The 22,449-nt window shown below is 40.0% G+C and overlaps 1 protein-coding gene across 13 annotated transcripts in view; it reads right to left on the bottom strand.

Moving 5' to 3' along the window:
- Nucleotides 1-22,449, bottom strand: part of DTNB (dystrobrevin beta) — a 209,628-nt gene that overhangs the window by 50,800 nt on the left and 136,379 nt on the right. For 12 of the 13 annotated variants that reach the window (XM_072938085.1, XM_072938086.1, XM_072938084.1 and 9 more), the window contains 3 exons: nucleotides 20,517-20,594; nucleotides 6,846-6,935; nucleotides 3,181-3,268 (listed from right to left, as the gene is read on the bottom strand). In XM_072938085.1, coding sequence (XP_072794186.1) covers nucleotides 3,181-3,268; nucleotides 6,846-6,935; nucleotides 20,517-20,594 — 256 coding nt within the window. Of the gene's footprint in view, nucleotides 1-3,180; nucleotides 3,269-6,845; nucleotides 6,936-20,268; nucleotides 20,345-20,516; nucleotides 20,595-22,449 lie in introns of those variants that run through there. The other variant, XM_072938094.1, reaches the window with a different exon arrangement.

Genomic DNA, 22,449 nt, shown 5'->3' with positions numbered 1-22,449 from the left:
TGAGTTACAAGGGAACCCCCATAAGGCTCTCAGCTGATTTCTCTACACAAACACTACAGGCCAGAAGGGAGTGGCAAGATATCAAAGTCCTGAATGAAAAAAAGATGCAGCCTAAGATACTCTATCCAGCAAGGCTATCCTTTAGAATAGAAGGAGAGACAAAGAACTTCACAGACAAGCAAAACTTAAAACAGTTTAGCAACACTAAACCCATGCTAAAAGAAATATTAACAGGTCTACTCTAAATAGAAAAGAAGCAGGATGCTACAAAAATGAGAAACTCATAACTGGAAAGGAGATAACTGCCATGAATTACAAAAAGAATAAACACAAAATTATAAAAGAAGACATCTAAATCATTAAGAGTGGGAGAGGGAAGCAAGGAAAGCCTCTATGCAAAACAGTATGGAGATTAGTCAAAAGACTAGGAATAGACTTACCATAGGACCCAGGAATCCCGCTCCTGGGCATCTATCCAGAAGGAACCCTACTTCAAAATGACACCTGCACCCCAATGTTCATAGCAGAACTATTTACAATAGCCAAGACATGGAAACAGCCTAAATGTCCATCAACAGATGACTGAATAAAGAAGATGTGGTATATTTATATGATGGATTACTATTCAGCCACAAAAACCAATAACATAACGCCATTTGCAGCAACATGGATGTTCCTGGAGAATGTCATTCTGAGTGAAGTGAGCCAGAGAGAGAGAGAAAAATACCATGTGAGATCACTCATATGAGGAATCTAAAAAAAACACAAAACATAAATACAAAACAGAAACAGACTCATAGACACAGAGTACAAGCTTGGGGTTGCCGAGGGGGAAGGGGTGGGAAGGGATAGACTGGGATTTTAAAATGCAGAGTAGATAAACAAGATTATACTGTATAGCACAGGGAAATATATGCAGGATCTTGTGGTATCTCACAGCAAAAGAAAAATGTGACAATATATGTATGTTCAAGTATAGCTGAAAAATTGTGCTCTACACTGGAATTTGACACAACATTGTAAAATGACTATAACTCAATAAAAAATGTTAAAAAATTTTTTTACATATTGATTTTGTATGCTGCCACACTGTTATGAAGTCATATAACTTCTAGTAGTGTTCTTACAGGACTTTCCTTAGGACTTCCTATATACAATCATGTCATCTGCAAATAATGAGTTTTACGTCTTCCTTTCCAATATTTAAGCCATTTTTTTCTTGTCACATTGCACTGCCTGGGACCTTGTGTACAATTTTGAATAGAGGTGGTGGAACTAAACATCTCTGACCTGTTCTCAATATTACAGGGAAATATTCCAAAATTTAGTCTTTAAGTGTCTTTATTAGCTGTAGGTCTTTTGCAGGTGTTCTTTATCAAGCTAAGGAAGTTTCTTCTATAGTATTGAGAAGTTTTATCAAAAATGGGTATTATATTTTGTCAAATGCCTTTTCTGCATCTACTGCAATACTACAATTTTCTTAATTAAATTGCTAACGTGGTGAATTACGCTGACTGATTTTCCTGTGTTAAATAAATTTGCATTCCTAGGATAAATCTCACTTGGTCATGGAGTATTATCCTTTTTACATATTGCTGGATTCAATTTGCTGATATTTTGGTAAGATTTTTACAACTATGTTCATGGTAGAACTTGGTCATCAACTTTCTCTTCTTGCAGTGTCCTTGTATTGTTTTGGTATTGGGTTTTAGTGGCTTGATGATTTGGAAAGTGTTCCTTCTCTCACTATTTTCTAGAAGTTTGTGCCAGACTGTTATTTCCTCTTTAAGTATATGATAGTATTCAATAGTTAAGCCATCTGAGCCTGGAGTTTTTGAAGTTAATTATGAATTCAACTTATTTAAAGGATTTTAAAACTATTGAGATTTTCTATTTATTCTGATGTCAGTTTTCGTTAATTTGTGTCTTTCATATTGTCTATTTCATCTAGGTTGTCAAATTTATTGGCAAAAAGCTGTTCATAGTATTTCATCATCCTTATAAGGTCTACAGGATCTGTAGCAATGTCCCTTCTTTCATTCTTGATGCTGGTAATTTGTGTTTTCTTTCTTTCCTTTCTTTCTTTTTTTAATTGAAGTATACTTGATTTACAATACTGTGTTAGTTTCAGGTATATAATATAGTGGTTCAGAGTTTTTGCAGATTATATTCCATTATATGTTATTACAAGATAATGAGTATAATGTTCTGTGCTATACAGTAAACTCTTACTGCTTATCTACTTTATTATGTATAGTAGTTTCTATCCGTTAATCCCATATCTCTAATTCGTCCCTCCCCACTTCCCTCTCTCCTTTGATAACCACAAGTTTGTTTTCTATGTCTGGGAGTTTATTTCTGTTTTGTTTATACACTTATTTGTATTGCTTTTTAAGATTCCACATATAAGTGATACCATATAGTATTTGTCTTTCTGACTTATTTCACTAAGTGTAATAGCTTCTAGGTCCATCCATGTTTCTGCAAGTGGCAATATTTCATTCTTTTTTTAATATCTTAATAATATTCCATTGTGTATGTATGTGTATGTGTGTGTGTGTGTATATATATATATATATATATATATATATATATATATATATATATATATATATGCCACATCTTAATCCAATCGTCTGCTGATGGGCACTTGGGTTGCTTTCATGTCTTGGCTATTGTAAACAGTGCTAACATGAACACTGAGGTGCATGCATCTTTTCAAATTAGTGTTTTCGTTTTTTCCAGATACATACCCAGGAGTGGAATTACTGGATCATACAGTAGTTCTATTTTTAGTTTTTTTAAGGAAGCTTCATTCTGTTTTCCATACTGGCTGTATTAATTTAGATTCCCACCAACAGTGTATGCAGGTTCCCTTTTCTCCACATCTTCTCTCCTTTTTTCTTGATCAGGATTTCTAGGGGCTTATTAATTTTATTGACCTTTTTCAAAGAACCAAATTCTGGTTATTTGATTTTCTTTTATTGATTCATTTTTTAAAGAAAGGCAATATTGAAGATAGAATTAAAGGCGACTACAGTCCTTTCCCTAAACCCATTCTCTTCCTCCTGTCTCTGAGGTATCTACTCTTCTGAGTTTCATGTTTACCATTCCCTTACCAATTGTATATTAAAGTAATGCAAATTTCTGCTAGTCCACTGGAGTCCTCTATTTACTCACCATGTTTCCTGCCTCTGCAGCTAGCCGGGCAGCATAGCGAGCTATAAGCCGATGTTCCTCGTCCAGTCGGCTCGGACTGTCCAGGACACTGCCAAGGAGATAAAAATTCAACAGGTGTCTATTAAACATCCCTTACTCTTGCTTCTCTCTCAGAAAGCACAGATGGGAGAAATGCTTCTGAAAAAGAAGGATGACGAAAGAAATGGAGACCTGGGTCATAGATACTACTGGTCTTCTGAGACACAAGGGATTTAGAGAAATGATGAGGCCATGTGTATCACTTCTCTTTAGAAAGATATCCCTGTTGCTCCCACACCATCAGAGGGGCACTTCTTTTTGAATGCAAGGGCTGAGAAAAGACAGGGCATCTATAAATTCTGAGAGAACGATTTCCAATCGTTTAAAAAATCCTCATGACTTTTAGATACAGGTCTTGAATTCAAAAAGACCAAGAGAAAACTAAAGCACCATGAAAAACAGAGGGCTGAGGAAAAGTACACTTAACACTGGTTGAGCAGAACTGAGGAACACAAGCTGGGGCAGGTTCAATAGAGGGTGGAGTTGGAGAAGATTCCTTGGTATCCAACATTCCCTTTCAGTGCCTTTCTCTTCTTTTACTATGCTTGCTCCATAACAGGAGCCCCGTCTTAGATTGAAATTATTTAGTCTGTTACTTTCATTTCTTTTTTTTTAATGGAGGTACTGGAGATTGAACCCTGGACCTCATGCATGCTGAGCACGTGCTCTGCCACTGAGCTCCACCACCACTCCCCTAGTCCTTTACTCTAAACAAGAGTTCTGGCACTCTAAAAATGTGAAGATCCACTAAGGTGGGATATCAGATGGTGCCACACCTGGATGAAAGAAGGGTTTTTGAGTGGTAGGCTAGTGTTGTGTACCTGTGCTGCTAACAGGGAGCTCTTGGCTGATTATGATTTACTCCTTTAATTTAGCATGTTATGTTTATCCCCATCAGGGCACACCTAAACTAACTGGGACTGTGGCTATATAATTCTCTGTGTTGAAGTCTGGCAGATGCTTTAAGACATGAGTGATGATGACTCACTGACCAGAGATGGCTGCCGTGGCTTGCATCTACTTTGGCTCTAGGTTCTTGGAGTTCCAAAAACCCTTGATTGGGATTTAGCAGAAAGACAAGATATGAAATATGACAAAAATGTGAAAAAAAATTAAAGACATGAGTTCAATATTCGTTAAATCTTATTATAATTACTAAGGGGAATCTCGGAAGGATGAAGCTAAATTAACAGAGATCTGTTTGGACTTTTCCTGTATGAAATTAACTATATTTTCCTTAGTTTTTTTTTTTAAACCTTCCTGTATTTCTGTCTCTGTGTTTAGCTTAACTTGGTCTTTCCTCTAAAATGGATTTTTAAAAAAAAATGTGCTGTAAGTCTCCTGCCAATGACACTTCTCAACACTACATAATTTTAGGTATGCAAATGTCAGTCTCTAGCATGTGTTATCATCTTCTCAAAAGATAACCTCGTAATAAGAACATGCTACCATAAGTTGGCTTTAATACTTTAGGGTCACGGCTCCAAGGTCAGGGCTGAACTGTAATATTTGTGCCTTAAAGATGTTTCTCTGAAATAAGAGGACTATCTTTATCTTTTAAATGGGTGGTGGGTGTGGGCATGGACAACAAAATGAACATTTCACAATACAAGTGGACACTATTATGGAGGGAGTGGCAGCCTAAGAAGTGGGACTGAAAGTGGCTGTCCTCTGTTTTTTGGCAAAGAATACAATAGGTTCCTGTGTGCAAAAGAGCTCTCCTTTCTGCACCACAGTGCATCTCCCTGGGAGGGTCAGCCCTGTTTGTCATTTAGACCTGGGTGCGGATGACATAGTTGCTTTAACTGGTTGTACTTTCCAGCCAGAAACTAGAACTTGACGTTGATGAGAGGTTTTAATGTCAGTGAAAACTATGAGGGAAATTAGAAAGGTTCCTTATTCTTCTGCTTGAGCTGATTTTCATTTTCAGAATTAGTTAGCCAGGAAATGTCTGACTTTGAGGAAGTATGCAGCTCAGTTCCTTAGATCTTAAATCAAGAAGAGATGCAGTACTCACCCAATCTTCATGTTCTTCCAGGGCTCCTGGCCACCAATTCTTGCTCAGTGAGCCTAATCCCTAAGCCATGAGACCTGAGATCTCAGCTAAACCCTCCCAGCATAAATCTTCCTGGGCTGAAATATCAGGTAGTATTCTGACCAACATTCTGCTGCGATATTCACCGTGGAAACTTTTAATCCCTTGGACAATCGCCCTTACCAATAAAAAATAAGCTGTTCTGCCAGGAGTGAGACAACACTCTTCCTAGAGACTGAGGGTCTCGGAGAGAGTGCTTGGAAATTGTCTGCTGGATGAGGAGACACTCTGCGTGATACAACTCACAATTATCAGGCCTCCCCTCCCATAGAATACAGCTGGGAGGCAGGAGAACCCTACAGTCTCTCTAAGGCTTTAGAGATAGGTAAATGCCTAAAAATAATAATGCTGTTTGGTCATACTGGGAAAAGTATGGGGCACGCTATGATGTATAATACTTAAAACAGTCCTTTTCATATACACACATATATGGATAGATTGTTAATTCATTTTTCTGTTATCATTAGGAATAAGGGTTTCCTGTGGGGTCATGGTATGTTAAGGGCAAAACTAAGATCAAAATTTAAGGTTCCATTCTCTCTTGTTTTTTGTTTATAACTAATTGTTTTCAATAATATCAGGTTCTTGGGCATAGAGACTCTTCTTTGTTGCTATGTAGAGGGGTCAGATGTCTTTAGGTTATTTAAACTTGACCTGCCACTCTCCTTGCAAAATGGTAGTGGGTGTGGGCATGGACTGGGCAGGTGGCTTTGGGTCTGCCTGAATGGCACTTTGCTTAGTATTAACTCTTTTAAAAGATCAACTTCGCTATAGTTAGTGGTTATCAAATGTTTTTCCATCCTAATCCAATGAGGGATCAGTCATATTCCCATATTAACAGTGAGACACCACTACAGTAGTTTCCAGGGAAAGAGGTATGAGGAGCTATTACAATACATATAATTATTATAATATGAGAGGGTATATATAGTTTGGAAAAAGTCCCTCAGGTGACAATGACCCACTACGACTTTTGAAAATCATTGGTTTAAATAATTAATAATGATTGATTTTGGGGAACAGATGACGATGCAACATACAAAGATGTAACAAGGTGATGGTGTCAAACCCCCCAGATTAGACAATATGTTGATCAACCCTAAACCTTGAATGTTGATTGAAAGATTTCATTATTTAGGCAAGAATGAACAGTAAGAGGCTGCATCAAATACCTCTGCGAATGCACATCTTTGGGACCACACACCTCTCTGAGGGTCATACACTCTTTAATTGTCATCTGAAGGAAGGGAACTCCACTTTAAAGAATTTCTGACTATATGTTTAGGTAAGTGCCCAAGCTTGGCAAGGCTCCTTCTCTTTTAGAAGCTAATGCTTTAGCAATTATTTAAACTCTGCCAAACACAGCTGGTAGCTTCTCAAGAAAAACCCCACATGCACAGCTTTTTCCAGCTGGCAACCCCGGGTAACAGAGCTCTCCCGCCCTTTGATCAGCCCTTGGCCACCCGCCTGCTGCTGCTGCTCTACCACTGACCGTGTGCAGTGCTGCAGACGGGCCACATAGGAGGCTATCAGCGCATGCTCATCAGCCAAGTGACTGGGTATCTCCTGGCTATACTGTAACCTAGGAACAACGGAGGCAAAGACAGCAAGCGTGACATAGACACACACAGGGCGAGAAATGAACATGGATTAAAATGGGCAAACTTCAAAGAAAAATAGAAAAAAAAATAATAAATTATGATACAGAAAACAATAAAAACCACAATGCAGAATGGAATATGGTGTTAGACCACAGGGAATACACTCACAAATCCTTTAAACAAAAGCAGTCCCCTAGGAGATGGCTCTGGCCGACTACACTACAGCCCTTAAGAAGGAGAAACCAAGGAAGGGTCGCCAAGGAGCCTTGCCGAACTTTGTCCAGGTTCTGGGCTCTGTGATGAATGCATCTTTTAGGGAACGCCTCCTGGCAGGAAAATTGAGTGGGTCTATTTAAGCACTAAATGGCCCCCTAGTGTTTCTATAGCTTTTGTCTACATGCAAGAGTTTTCAGAGTTACCTCATGACACCGGTTAAACCTTTTTATTCTATAAGGACATTGTCTTTAGCATCTTTCTATTTTCTCTCATAAAATTGGCATTTAAACCAAAATTAAATTAAAATTAAAACTGTTAAAATTGTATGTAATTGTAAGACAATGTTGCACACAATCTGAGTGAGACTCTCTTACAGATACACGGAAGGCCCTTAAGCACATGATCTTTTTTTTTTTTTAACTTTTTACCACAGAAATGTTAAAATATTGCACAAAACAGAAAAAGAATAATCTAAAGACTACCCTTCATGTACTTATCACCAGAGTTCAACGAAAATCAACATTCTGTCAACTTGTTTAATTTATTCTTCCTTCTTCCAACTTTTGTGCAGGAGGAGGTGGCCAGAGCAATCCCAGATAATTTACTATTACACCTGGGAATACTTGAGCCTGTATGTCTATCAGAGAAGAAATTTATACAAGCTCAACACCACTATTACACCTAAAAAATAAACAGAAATTCTTTAATGTCTTAGTCCATCTGAATAATTTCCTCAAATCTTAAAAAATATCCTTTTATATAGTTAAAGATCCAAACAGGTCTGCACTTTGCATTTGGTTGATATGTTTGTATATGATATTATGCTTCTGTTTTTAATCTATAACAGTTCTTCCTTTTTCCTGTTTCTTTCATGTCATTAATTTGTGAAGAAAACAGGTTATCTTGTAGCATATCCTACATTTTGGATCTGATTGATTGTTTCCTGTGTTGTCATTTAATTCATTTCTCTAGTTCCCGTGGGGTCAGAGCTTGAAGTCTGACTAAAGTTTTTGCTTTGGTTTTGTTTTGGGAAGGGTCTAGAATCCATCATATGTAATATGGTGTGCTTATAAATGGAGTAGGAGGCACATAATGGAATGGAAGGTAAATACTGATTAGTAGATTCAGATGTTCTTGGTTTCATCTCTCCATTATTCCCCGATCAACTTTTCACCTAATAGTTTTAGCATGTACTGATGATTCTTGCCTAGATTCACTATTTCATGAGGTGTTGCAAAATGTTGATTTTCCAATTTTATCATCTTTTCTGCTTATTAATTTCACCTCTTTGCTTATTGTGAAACACTGCTCATTCAGGAAAGGTAAAACAAATGGTTAATATTTCTTATTATTTAACAACAACAAAAACAGAAAAACGAGTTACTGCCCTAGCAGTTTGTTTTTCAGTATCATTATGAAGTCATAGATTTTTATGTATCTGATGTGCTTCAATCCATTGCATTCATCTTTTTGGGATTCAAATTGTCCTAACCTTTGGCCAGTGGGAGCCCCTGGAAGCAGGCTCCTGTGTTCTTCTGACATATCCATTAGAGCTTCCTTGTCTGCACAATGAGATGTCCCAGTCTCATCTTGTATACATTCTGCTTCATATTTGCAATCAGCCATTCTTCCAAGGATCTCAGGTTTCCTTTACTGAGAAAGAGTATTCAGAGGCCACAATCACGGTACTAGGGTGCTCACTGTTCCCGGGTTGTCACTGCTTCCAGACCTTTTCAGTGGACAAAGGTAGGAAATTTTTGTATTTTAGGGAGAATAAAACAAAATTCTCTCAGCACTTTCAGACATCATTCCATCTTCCAGCTTGCATTGCTTTTTAAAGAGAAGTCATTGGAAAATCGTACCCTTGTTTCCCTGCGTGTAACATGTATTTTTTTCTCTAGCTGTTTTCAGTATTTTCTCTTATTACTGGTTTTCAGCAAGTTGATTCTGATGTGCCTTGGTATGGCTTTCTCTGTGTTTATCCTGCTTATAGTATGCTGAGCTCCTTGTATCTGTGGGTTTGTAGTTTTCATTGAATATGTAAAAATTTATTTGGAAATTTGGAAAAAATTATTTTCTTGAATAATTCTTCTCTTCCCCCTCTGTTATACTGTGACATTGTCCCACAGGTCACTGAGGCTCAGTACATTTTTCAGCCATTCTTCTGTCTGTGCTTCACTGTGCATAGTTTTGTATTGCTATGTCTTTAAGTTCAATGAACTCTTTTTCTGCAACTTGTGATCTACTGTTAGGTCCAACCATTTAATTTTTCATTTCAGGTATTATCCCTTTAAACTTTAGAAGTTCCATTTTTTTACTTAAACATTTTTTTATGGAAGTAGACTATATGCAGAAAGTTCTAATTACACTTACACTTGGTTCTTTTTTCTCACGTTTCCTCCTGATTTTGTTCATATTTTCCTTTATATTTTTTATTTTAATTTTTTTCCTTTATATTTTTGCTATTTATCATGGCTGCTTTAAAGTCCGTGTCTGCTAATTATATCATGTCTGTTATTTCTGGCTCTGTTTATATAAACTAGTTTTCTCCTGGTTACAGGTCATACTTTTGTGCTTCTTCCTATGTCTTCTAATTTTTTTTACCAGATGGTACAAATTCTGAGTATCATGTCATTGAATGTCTGGATTTTGTTGTCTTCCTCTAAAGAATGTGGCAATCAGTTAATTTACCTGTGGACAGCGTGATCCTTTTGAGGCTTCTCTTTAAGCTTCATTTGTGTGGATTGAGAATAACTTTTATTTAGGGCTATTTTCACTCAGCCCCTAACATGTGGTTTTTCTGGGGTCTTTACTGAATGCCTCAAGTGTTCAATGATGTCTCTCTACTCTGGCTGGCTGAAACTCAAACAACGTGTGTGAGCTCAGGGAGCTGTTCCATTTTCAAATCCCCAGGAGTTGTTTTTTCCCTGGTAGTTGTTCTTTGCTGGTCTCGTGAAATCTCATTCTATGCAAATACAGCTTAGTTTTCAGCTAAAGACTCAAGGGAGCTCTCTTCGGAGTTCTTTCTCTGCACACTTCATCCTCTCTGGTGTTCCGCTGTGCAAATTCCAGCCTCCCCAAACTCCAAACTCTTCCTTCTCATTCTCAGCAAGATTGTCTTGCTCCGCTTGTATCCCGTCCTGGAGTTTGGCAAATGCCTCCCAGCAGAAAGCCTGGGCAATCAGAGGCCTCTCTCATTTGCTTCCCTTCCCTCAGGAATCAGTTCTGTGCTACTTACTGGTTCAGACCAGTTTTCTAGCTGTTTATAGTGGGAAAGCTAATCTGATACCAGTTAGTTCACCATAACCAGAGTGGAAGCTCCTATGTAACTCATTTTATCATGCTTTTGTAAAGTATCATTCCACTTCAAATGAGAAATTAAACAAGTCAAACTGCTTCATTATGACAGATGGACTGAGAAGTAGTGCTATAAAACCTTGCACACCATTAAAAAGGCTTTAGCTGTTACTCTGATATTAGAAGTTACTGGAAGGTCTTGAGCAGAAGTGAGGGATGATGTAGCGTATACTTTAATAGGGTCATTTGCTCTATGAAAGATTAAGCGCCAGGGAGCAGGGGAAGCAGCAGCCAATTAGGAGGCTACTGAGCATTCCAGATGAGAGACAAGAGTGGTCAGGAAACAGAAGTAGCAGTAGAAGTGGTAAGAAATAGCACGATCTTGGATAGACTTTGACAGTGTTTTTGGATAGAGATGACCTCATAATCTGACAGTTTAGATGGGAGAAGAATCAAGGGTCTGACTAAGCAGCTAGGAGAATGGGACTGCCATTCACAGAGATGGGGAAGACTAAGGGAGAAGTAGATTTGATGGGAGAAGATACAGAAGTCACTTTAAAACCTGCTAATTGTGAAATATGTAGTAAATATCCAAGTGAAGGTACTGATTAGGAGCAAGATAAGTGAGGGAAAAGGGAAAGGCTCAGGGGGAAGGTCTGGGCCAGAAAAATAAGTTTGGATGTCACCAGTATGTGGCTATCACCGAAAGCTATGAGTCTGGGTGGGATCACTTACAGGCAGTACAGACAGAAAAGAGAAGTGGTCCCTCTTATATACTAACATTTAGAGTTCAAAGAGGTATGGAAAACCCAGCAAAAGGGGCCGAGAAGAACCAGGAGGAAAACCAGAAGAGCACAGTATCTGGAGGCAAGTGCAGAAAGTGTTCAAGTAGAAGGGAGCGATCATCTACGTTGAATGCCACTGAGAGGTCGAGTCAGACAGAGCCTGAGAATTCACCACTGGATTTAGCACCGTGGAAGTCACTGGTCTCCTTGACAGAAGTGGTTCTGGCAGAGTAACGGGAAGTGAAAATCTGACCAGGGTATGTTCCAAAGGAAATGGCAGAACAGAAATTGGAGACATTCACCATGGAAGCAACAGCCCATTAAACTCCACTTTAGTGTTATACGAAGACTGTTATTTAGAGCAAGTGCTGTTTGCCAGATAATTATGGATCTAAACCAAAATGAAAAGCACTAACACTAGCCACCTATGGTAAATAAGAAATTTAAATGCCCATGAATTTTCTGACAGTTTTGTTTGGGGCATGGGTGTTGTGTTGTTCAACTCACATTCAAAAGTCTGTTTTCCCAGATTTACTTTTTGAATTTTAACTCTTTCTTTTTTTGACTATATATATGCATAATATGTGTTACATATACAACCCCCAATAATCTGTTTAGACAATAAATTGACACTTCTGAACCTGTGATACACGCTATTCGGACTGACTGAATAAGTAAATGGATGGCATAACAGGAGCCAGTTTCTCCCTGTTGGGGAGGGGAGTTACAGGGCACCAAGAGGGGACCGCTGGAGTGGACCAGCTGGCATGATGTGTTAGAATCCAGTGCTCCAGTGTAATGCACATCCTGCATTTCTCAGCGCTCAGTGAAACAAGCAGGCAATGTTATAAGATGTTATGTTCTTGAAATAACTGAAGAAGAAAATTGCTTTCCTGTAAGAAGTGCTGATTAGGAGGCAAGCAGCAGCAAGATTTGAAGAAAAGGAATACGTTTCTGGATAAAGCCTGGTGAGTCCTCACCCTCAGGCAGCTTAGAGTCTAGAAAGGCATCGAACAAACAGGTAATTTCAATACAATGATATGTACAAGATGCCACAGACGAATACTGCATTTAGGGTATTAGGGAAGGCTTCCTGGAGGAGCTGAAGCTAAACTGAGAAGGCAGATTAGATGACAAAAGCAGGGAATAGCAGGAAAAGGATGGGAGGCACCAAGGCTGAAGCAGCATATGCAGAAACCTGCTTGGAGAGCTGTGAGTGATTAAAGCAATTCTGAGCACAGATGCCCAGTAGCAAGGGTGGAACCGGTACGGGTGGAGAGGCCAGCAAGGGTCAGCTCAGAAGAGGCCCTGTAAACCACACTGAAAATGTGGGCCTTACCTTGCAGAACTGTGCTGCGACACACTAGCCACATGTGGCTGTTTAAATTCAAACTAATTTAAATTAAATAAAATTAAAAATTCACTTCCTCTCTCACACCAGTCACATTTCAAGTGCTCAGTACACACACGTGCTAATGGCTACCAGAGCACTTAGCACGAGACAATCCCATGCTCTCGGACAGCACTGCAGAGAGGACGAGCCACTGGAGGGTTTTGTCCAGGGGAGTAACATACTCAGATATGCATTTCAGAAAAATCCCTCTGGTTGCAAAGACAAGACAGGATGCTGGGGAGTGGACTGAGGTTTTCTAATAAAAAGATCCAGGAAAAAGGTTAAGCACGAGTACAACAGCACTGATTTGTTTCAAATGTCTGCTTTACTAAAGGAAGCTGAAATATTTTAAAAGTTGATGTTAAAAGGAATGAAAACTATAGTTAAACATGGGTCTAAGGAGGATCAGCACAGGAATTTGAGCTTTGCTATAGGAATTTCCATCATGAGTGCAGACCTGCAGTGCCCCCCATCCTTAGAATGCAGTGCACTGCACTCAGTCAGCTTCTTAGGACACGGGGCGGTCAAGAGGTACCTAAGCTAATAGCCTCCAAAGCATACGTAAAAATGTAAAAGACAGAAGGTGAGCAAGAGAGCGAGTGAGCGAGCGAGCGTGCGTGTGTGTGTGTATGTGTGCGTGCGCGTGTGTATATAGGTTCTACTGGTCATTTGTTGGATCTCAGTACTGGTCTGCCCTTTGATGGTATGAATCCAAGGTAGCTGGAAGAATCTGGATGACCAGAACTCATGCTATGGTCTGATTCCCCGGTGTCCCACAGGCACCTCTCACCAATATAACCTTGTTCTTTTCCTGACGAAGTCTTCCTCCTGTGTTTTGATCAAAGGTACCTAACTCAAGTCAGAAAGAGAACCAGCCACCCATTTCCTCAGCCCCTCATCTCCAAAGTCTACAGAGCCTGGCTCCCTCAGGCATCTCAGTCTGAACATGACAACTCTGTACTCATAGTCTTTCTCCCCAAACCTGTTCCTCCTTCCCCTCTGCTCGGCAGACAATCCATAATGGATGTGATTCTTGCTCACGTTCAGGACCTCAAGCCTCAGTCCAATGAGATGAGGAAACTATTCAGATCAAGGTTTTTAAGTATGGACTTAGAAGTACTCAAGCTTTTTGTTTGTACAAACCTGAGTTAGGACTGCTGAAGGGTTTACCTTAAATGCTTGAATGGAAATGAAATTTAATCCCAACTCAGAAGCAGAAAGTTGGCAGGCTGCCCAGGCCATCAGGTGGACTTGGGAAATCTGCCAACACCGAGACCCTGCAGTTCCATAAGATTATGTGTTAATTTTCAATTACTCTGCTTTTCTGTCTTTCAAAAAAAGACTGGAGGAAAAAATAATTTCTGTGTTGCCTTGGAGAGGTTCTCACAAAGAATTCATACAAGGTAGTTATTTCATGGCCATGCTGAAAAACTCATTAATTCTTGCTTTTCACTCGAACTCTATTTTTCTCATTTCACAGAAAGAGAGTCAGTGGCTTGAGTCCACTCATGATTAGTTTCTGACTTGACCAATTTCATTTTGCTTCCTTTCTCAGTTTCCCCAACATCTCTATTGTTTTCAGTCTGAAAAAATAGCATATTGTGGTTTTTGTCATTCTACTGTTTTCTGTAGATAACAAGACGAGCTCTTTACCTTAGCACCCGTCAAAAAGCCAGTTTAAAATCCTTGTAGGGAAACTCTTTTCTTAACTTGGTCATGTTTCTATAGCTCAGAAATAATATTTAGACTGTGGCACCTTCTGGCCTTTAACAACTGCTTTGCCTTCTTATGAAGTATGTATTAGAGTAAAAAAGCTCTGATAAAATCTTGCCTGATTTACTTAAGATTCCTCGAAATTGGCGACTTACTCAGAATCAGTGGCTCTCACGTTTACCTGTCACCACCAAAGATGCTGTTACGTCCCAACACAATGATATTCATAAACAGAACAGAATAGAAAGACTTAGCCCTTGAGAAAAATTAAAATGAGGTGGTAGGGGAAAAAAAGGTCTCCTGAAACAGATCTATGCAAATAGAGGTGCAATGGAACATACTTATACATGCAATTTTTTTTTTTTCAGAAACCACCTGAAAAAGAAGCTTAAAGCTACATGTCTCTTCAACACCTCTACCTTCTCTAGGGACAGAAGACCCCCTTCTGTTAAGCACTGACCCTCCCACCCATTCAACCATGTTATTCTAGGTGGGGCCACTGAACAAAAAACCCTGGGGTGGGCAACATGATCCAAGATGGATCAAATGGAACTTTCACGCAGAGTTTTCAAACCAGATCCCCGTAGGGTAATGAGGTTACAAAATGTGAACATGTGGGTCTCTTGGCTACGTTCCCTGCTGTGGGGAAGGCAGTTATACTAGCGATGGAGGAGTGGACGAGCAGTGAGAGGGTGGGGAGAGGGGGCAAGCAGGGAAATACCTACATGAACTAGAGTTCCCCTTGCTCTGTCATCGCTGAGGCTATATGCCACCCTGCTCTGCCCACAGTCTGGTTACAAAAACAAAAATCTGTTTGTTTTCCCTAAGCTCATTCAAACTGAGCTTCTGTTATTTACAGAAGCAGCGCAGAGTTCTGACGTAAACAGAAACTAATACTAGAAGTGGGGTGTGACACTCATTGAGATGAGCTGAGTCAGGCTGAGATGTAGATGGGAGCAGAGCCCTCCATCCCAGGGAGGGACTACAGCAGCCTTCGCTATATGGCTACAGCACAGAGCCACTGGTTAACTGTAACCTCAGGGATCCTGGGACTTAGATCTTGTGTCCTTTACGCTGGAGTTCCAGGCACCTTGAGAGGAATAACAGGATGCAGCACTTCCTGAAGTCTTTAGTGTGACTTCGCAAGGGAAGGAGACGGGTTGTCTGCAAGCCAGTTGCCTCAGCTCGCCCAGGTGAGACACTGAAGACAACTAGGGTTTTTATGGTTGTTGTATGACTCCAGAAACCCCAAATATAAATCTCAACTCTTTGGCGGGGTGGAGTAGGGGCAGGTGCCCAGTTATGCAGACAGTCTGAGGCTCTCAGTGCTCCTCAGATCAGCCGGTCAGCCTAGATCCTCCCACCCGAAGCCTTCTCATTCCTGCGTGGGCTTTCTTCTGGGTTTCTTGTCAGCTTAGGTTTCAGTTCTGTCCAGTGTGTTCAGTTACCATTCGTCCATCCGCTTCGCTGCTTCCAAAATGTTGCTGCCATTGTCTCCTCGTTCATTTTTCTCTGTTGTTGTTTCTACTAAAAAAAAAAAGTCTTGACTGTCATTTTCGTGGTGTTTCAGGAGGAAATAGGCAAATGTGGCTAAATATGTGTTTTGTTACTTCCCTTTCCCCCTTCTCTAAATTGCAATCATCTTATTTTCAGATCTCGACCTTTGTAGTTTGAGATGTAGTTGTGAGTTGTGAGTTTTAGAGGTGTGTGGGGTTTTTTTAATTTTAGTATTTTTTATTGAGTAATAGACATTTTACAATGTTGTATCAAATTCCAGTGTAGAGCACAATTTTTCAGTTATACATGAACATATATATATTCATTGTGAGTTCTTAAAACTCATTCGGTCCACGGTAGAATGGGGTAATGAACTATAAAAAAAAACTACACCTGATCCTGACGAATGAACGTGACCTAGATGTCTGGGACCCAGTGCTGTCTGCAGGCGGTGGCTAAGATGCCTGGGAAAGGCAGGTGTGCCCCTGCAGTTGTATATGGAGAGCTGCACTGTGTGAGGAAGGCAAGTGCTGGAAGTGGAAATGTGCATGGGAAGGTGTGTGTGTGTGAGTGTACACACTTCTGCACACGTCTGTGTGCTGGGTGGCAAAACAGCATTCTGTCAATGACCGCTGTTGTTTTTCTTCCCAGGGATCTCTCCTGTTCTTGACGGTGCCACCTTCTTTCAGGGAAACGCTCCTTCCTCTGTTCTGATGACAGTAGCGCTATCCAAGAGAACCAGAATCCTTTCCTGGAGTTTCCCAGCCCAAGGGAGGAGAGGCACAACCTCCTGAGGGACAGGCTGTGGATGTGAGTCTGAGGCCATCAGCACCTTGAGAGGTGGCTGCTCTGCAGGAGGAGGGCGTGAGGACAGCACACTGAGAGAAGCCAAGAGACAGAGAAGCCACAGGTGGACATCCTGGTGGCAGTTCAGTTGGTTTTGTTGTCTGTGGGGACCTCTGCCCTTCCCCCTCTCCTTTTGCCTTTGTCTTGTAGTTCGGCGCCTTTTGTTTTCTTCTTCCTCTTCCTTTTTTTTTTTTTAAACTGTGGTAAGAAGACAGAAGATCTACTAGAGCGTAATTTTTAAGTGTACAGTGCAGTATTGTTAAGTATAAGCACAAGGTTGTACACCAGATCTTTAGAGCTTTTTCATCTTGCTTAACTGAATTTGTGCTTTTTAGAGTTCGATTTTAATTCCTGAAGCTAAAAGAGTTGAAACTATTATACCAACCAAACGCACAGAACCAGCAAGTTTCATATTGGAGGTTTTTGTTACTGGCAGTCATATGAGATTTCCACAGAATTGTATATGTTTCTGTATGTATAAATAATTAAAGCTAAAGTTTTAGAACATATTAAAAATATTAGCATCATTTTCCACGTTGGTCTGAATAAAAGGTGTGATCTAAAACACTACAACGGTACAGATAATTGCATAATCACTCTGAGAATCCTGGGGAGTTAAAGGGGCAGGAGCAAGCCTTGGAGGAAGTCAGAGGGCAGAGGGGCACTTTAAGTCTCTGTTTTAAAGTTTGGAAAGTTTGTTTTTAACTGTACTGTTCTGATTTTTTGACAGACATCAAATTCCCAGAAACCGTTTAATCTAAGGCAAAGATGAAATTTCCTTTCAAATACAGAAATGTCAATATGGGAATATTAGAAAAATACTATAGAGGGCAAATCTCTAGAGTGGAACCTTTCAGGAACATAATTTACAATTTCTCACATGATAGCCAGCATCTTTGCCATTTATAAGGTTTTCTTCTGTAAAAAGTAACCATTACATTTGAGGTCGTCCTTCATTTGGACTAATCAAGTATTGTGTTTGACCACTGGGGCTTATCACCATTTTTATATGCACTGCCTGTTGAAAAGGTAGAAACTGGAGCCCTTAATTTTTTCCTGCATTTTTGTTACTGTGCATGTTCTTGTCTGAGTCAGTGACTTACATCCTATGCTGAGTTCTACATTTCTGGAGAGTAGCTTTATGCCCCCTGAGGATTCTCTGCCCCAGCAGAGGAAGGAACTATGACTGGGATGACGTGCTGGGTTCCTGGCTTTCATCAGACTCTGGAGACACAGGTCTGACGCCATTCAGAGGAGAAAATAAAAACTGATGAGTCCTCGAGGAAGCAAATAGGATACTATCTGGAAATTTATACTGTTTGGTAACTGAGGCCATGAAGAGCCAAATCTATAAATTATGCAATTAATGTCCACATGCTATGTCATAATCTCATCCTGAATAGAAGTGAAATCTAAAGTTCTAAGGACAACATTGTTAGGATGGAGCATCTTGTTGCCATGCTGCCGCTACTCCAGCAACCACTCTTCTTGGTAAGTTACAGAGCCCCGCCTTCCTTTCAGTCTCCTAAGGGCTTTGGCTGCACTTGGTCGGTCTGCTGCTCAGCCCCCAGAGCGTCTGCAATAACCACCTCTAGCGTCAGTTAAGTCCACCTCAAAAGAGATGCTAGCTGAAATGCTGACTTTAAAGTAAAATCTTAACCCAAGCTACACTACATTATCTGTAACAACTTTCAGAAATAGTAAATACTCTGTGACTGACGATTGCAGCTGGTCACTGACTGCCGAGCTGGGGCTTCATACAGCAACATCAAGCCACTGTAGTCCCTCTGCGCAGGCGGCTGCGATGATTATTGCTCCCGGGCAGTCTTCTTTCAGTCCTCTTGAGCATAAAACATCATCCAGAAAGATGCACTCCCTCTAACAGCCGCTAGCAGCCGCATTCAGCTGTGGTCACTGAATGCACAGTGTCCTCAGCCACCATGCCCTCAGGGCCCGCAGGGACTTAGGTGACTCATAGTGACAAAACTCGTAAATGAAGAACTCAGGTGAAGTGAAACCCTAAGAGATGGTGTTGTTACAACTAACATAAAACCTACAAGCTTCTTTCAATAATCTACCTTGTCCTCCTAGTTTTGAAACAGAAATATTTTTGAGTTAATATTTAGATTCTGGGTCTGGGTCTGAATGCTATGGGTGTTAAACATAAAAAGTTAAGGCCAGCAATGGTGGCTGTAATATCCAGGCAGGTGGGAGAAGTTTAATTGCTTTGTGTTCTTCCATAAGCCTCTGTTCCTCCTGGAGGGAGAGGGCATTACTCGTAAACTCTTCCATCTCTTCCCTACCTGTTCTCTCATTACAGCTTACTTTGTCAAGAATGACAACAATATCTTACATTCTCACAGAAGCCCCACAACATATATACTATTGCTGTCCTCATTTTAGAAATAAAGCAGCGAAGATAAGAATCTTGCTCAAGGTCTGATGAGAATCAGGATTCGAATGCAGACAGTCTGGCTTGGAAGTCTGTGCTCCAGTACATGATTCCACTTAGTTCTGCCCAAAAGAAGCGGCTTGGCTATCCTTCTGCTACGAGTGTCCCAGTAAGGCTGCGGACAAGCACTCTTACCTGATCAGGGGCTTGAGTCTCCGTGTGGATAACACTGTACTACCAAGTCACTCTGATTTAGTCAGTCCTTAAATCCTCTGTTCCAGGGCAGAGGATTCCTACATTGACTCCTTTGCTTCTTTCTAAGGCAATTTCCCAAATTTGCTGGATGCTAAGAATCGTCTGCAATACTTGTTAAATGTGTAGCTTCACAGGATCTCAGGATCCACTGGGTCCGATGTGGTCCCAGAAATGTGTATTTTTAACGAATGAACCAAGTGATTCTTCTTATCACTCAAGTTCAAGAAACACTGGTCTCGTGGTTTTAGCCAATGGGAACATAGCTGATGTTAAGTATTATATATTATAAATATTAAGTCAAAGTGTTATTAAGTAGATGACATTTCTATAGCCAAAATAATCCAAAGCAATCAGTACATACGGTTTTCTTCAGGTTTGCAGTACGAAGTGCTTTTCTTCAGGAAGGATTTGGGTTGGAATGTCTTCTTTTTTTTGTTTGTTTGGTTTTTTGTTTTTTGGGTTTTTTTTTCTTTTTGAGTGATGACTGTTAGAAAAAATTCTTTAATGGTTGTGCCCTTGAGCAAGTTTCTGCATTGCTCTGGTGACGGAACAGCTTAAATCAGATAGAAAGTAAACCATTTCATACAGTTCTTTTAAGTCCTGCCTAAGAGAATTTTGGAGAAGAGTAAACTAAATAAAGAGGAGAGAGGAGTACACAGTTCTTGTTCCTTAAAGGACCCTAAGGAAACTCTTCATATAACTAAGAGGGGGACTCGGGCTTTTCAACTTAAATGTTTATGAATCCTATACAGGATGATTTAGGAGAAATAGGGATTCGTTCAGTTCACATAGTCTAATCAGGAAGCAGAAACAATCTTTGACGCTCAAAGAACTCTAACGCAAAACTGTTGAAATTTGTGCTCATCAAAATATTGTTTAATGTTAAAAATAAAAAGATCTAAACATGTCTAATCTGCTTTGACACTATGTTCACTGCTTGTCACAAATGGAGAGTTTCCACCTCAGGCACCACTCAAAAGCAGGCTCTTTCAGTTGCTATATTTGTAAGTTATCAGAGGGAAAAAAAAAAGAAAGAAGATTAAAAAGTAGAAAATAATATTAAAAGACAGTCAAAAGAGAAGAAAGCAAGCCAGTCCCTTCTGCCCTGTGGAATGGCCTGCTTCCCAGGCCAGAGGCTGGGACCCAACTCTGAGCAAGACCCACCTACCTCTTGCTGGGAGTGGGCGCTCCGGAGGACAGGTGGCTCACCATGGTGTCATTCATATTAGTCAGAGGGCGAGGAGGACTGAAAGAAAAGACATTTACATTACATTAATAATCACCAGTGAGACCAGGGGAAACAAAAGAAAAAGTGACAAAGGCAAAAGGACCAACTATCATTCCTGATAAGCACAGTGAGGCCCCAGGGGTGGAAATCCCTACTTCCAGCCTAAGTAAACTCAACAAGAAGGGTTCTCTCGCACAAAGCCGAAGGACCCCGAGCAGTGCCCTCGCAGGACAGGAGGAGCACTAACTGTACCCACACGGCCACAGGGATGTCGCTCCGGTGGCCGTTGTTTTATACTTTCAGCACACGAGAGGCTGAGTTCTGCGTTTTCGGTGTTTACAGGATCACTAGGTGTGTGGCGTCTGTGGTATGTTACAAAGGTCACAGCAGCAACATGCGTGTTTTTCCTAAGATTTGGTTAGAGCTCACTGTCTTCTCTCTGATTAAGTTTGTATACTTTTTTACCAAAAACAAATTGTTAAAACTAAATTTTTTATTAACCCTTTACCAGAATCTTAACAATGAGTCCACATTTTATACCTGTACTCTAATCAGAAGGCTGTCCTTCATAACCTAATCCAGACTTAAATTGGAAGGTTAGCAATTTTGATAACTTGTCTTAAGCTGCTGGTTTTCTGGACTCAAGATCTCTTTCTCCCTCTTGTGAGAGTCTTGAATGAATGATTCCAAATGTATCAAAAGGAATCTATGAGTCTGCCTTTCAGCCATTCTTCAGCCCTTCTCCCTCCCAACCAGGTTTAGCTACAAAGGGCTTCTGTCTTGCACTTGGAGCCACATGACTATTGCTAAATATTCCTCCTGGGAAATTTTTCACTTCCTCTCCTAAACTGAAAGAAGTACTTTTCAGAGAAATTTGTCCATCGAGAGCAGAAAAGTCCTCTCATATTTAGGTGTTTGGGAACTACCTCTTGGTTCCTCCTTATCTTTAAGAGCTGAGTTACTTATGAAACTGTTTTTCAGAGGTTATACTTAGCCAGTCTTGATGAATATTTAGGGACCAGAATCTTCATTGTTTCTGCAGGTTTCATAGAACATTCAGACATGGGCTCAAGGGATAATTTTCAGGTAGAGCCAACTTACCTAGAGAAAAAGTTAAGAGGGATGGATGGATGGATGGCTCTATCTCTGCATCTCTCTCTCTCTACATTCCTTTTTAAAAAAAAATCAATTTCAATTCTGGGTAGCGAAATATCTTTAATGATTTCTCATTTAATGGAGAAGATCAAAGATGGAAAATAATTTGCAGGGAATGGATTTAGGTCTCTTGATTCTTAAGCCACAGCACTATGTTTCTTGTTACACATTCCTCCTTTTATGTGACAAAGTAACCAGACATTCAGAATTGAAATATGCCTTTCTAGGCTAGAATTTAATTCCATATTATTTATCTCACTACCCACCTTCCCAGTTTTGCCCCCAAACTTTCCAGCCTATTAATGGTAGTGCTGAGCTGAGTTATAATCAATTAATCAACTGTTTTAGGTTGACCAATAATGGAAGTGAATACAGATATTAGCTTAATTTTAAGTTCTAAATTTATATTTTTGTCTCTGATTTTTTTTAATCCATTGTCCAAAGAGAATAGGGAGATAATTCCTATGAAAGAAACAAATCCAGTATCATAGCTTTTCATACTTGCAGGCATCAGAAACATTCTGGTATAGAAACTTACACAACTCATCAGATCAGTTTTGTTGATCTTCAACATTCAAAACATATCGAATACCCTGAACATGTAACCAGATGTTCTATATCTTCTTTGACAAGATCTCAGCAAGGTATCTTTATCTTTAGACACTGATAAGTTCCATGATACCCAAATGATCACCAAACATAACTTGGTACAGAGATT

This window comes from Vicugna pacos, chromosome 15 (assembly GCF_048564905.1).
Source record: "Vicugna pacos chromosome 15, VicPac4, whole genome shotgun sequence".
In the NCBI taxonomy this organism is placed as follows: Eukaryota; Metazoa; Chordata; class Mammalia; order Artiodactyla; family Camelidae; genus Vicugna; species Vicugna pacos.
Note: the sequence above shows the minus strand (reverse complement) of the source record. Positions and strands in the feature narration are given on the sequence as shown.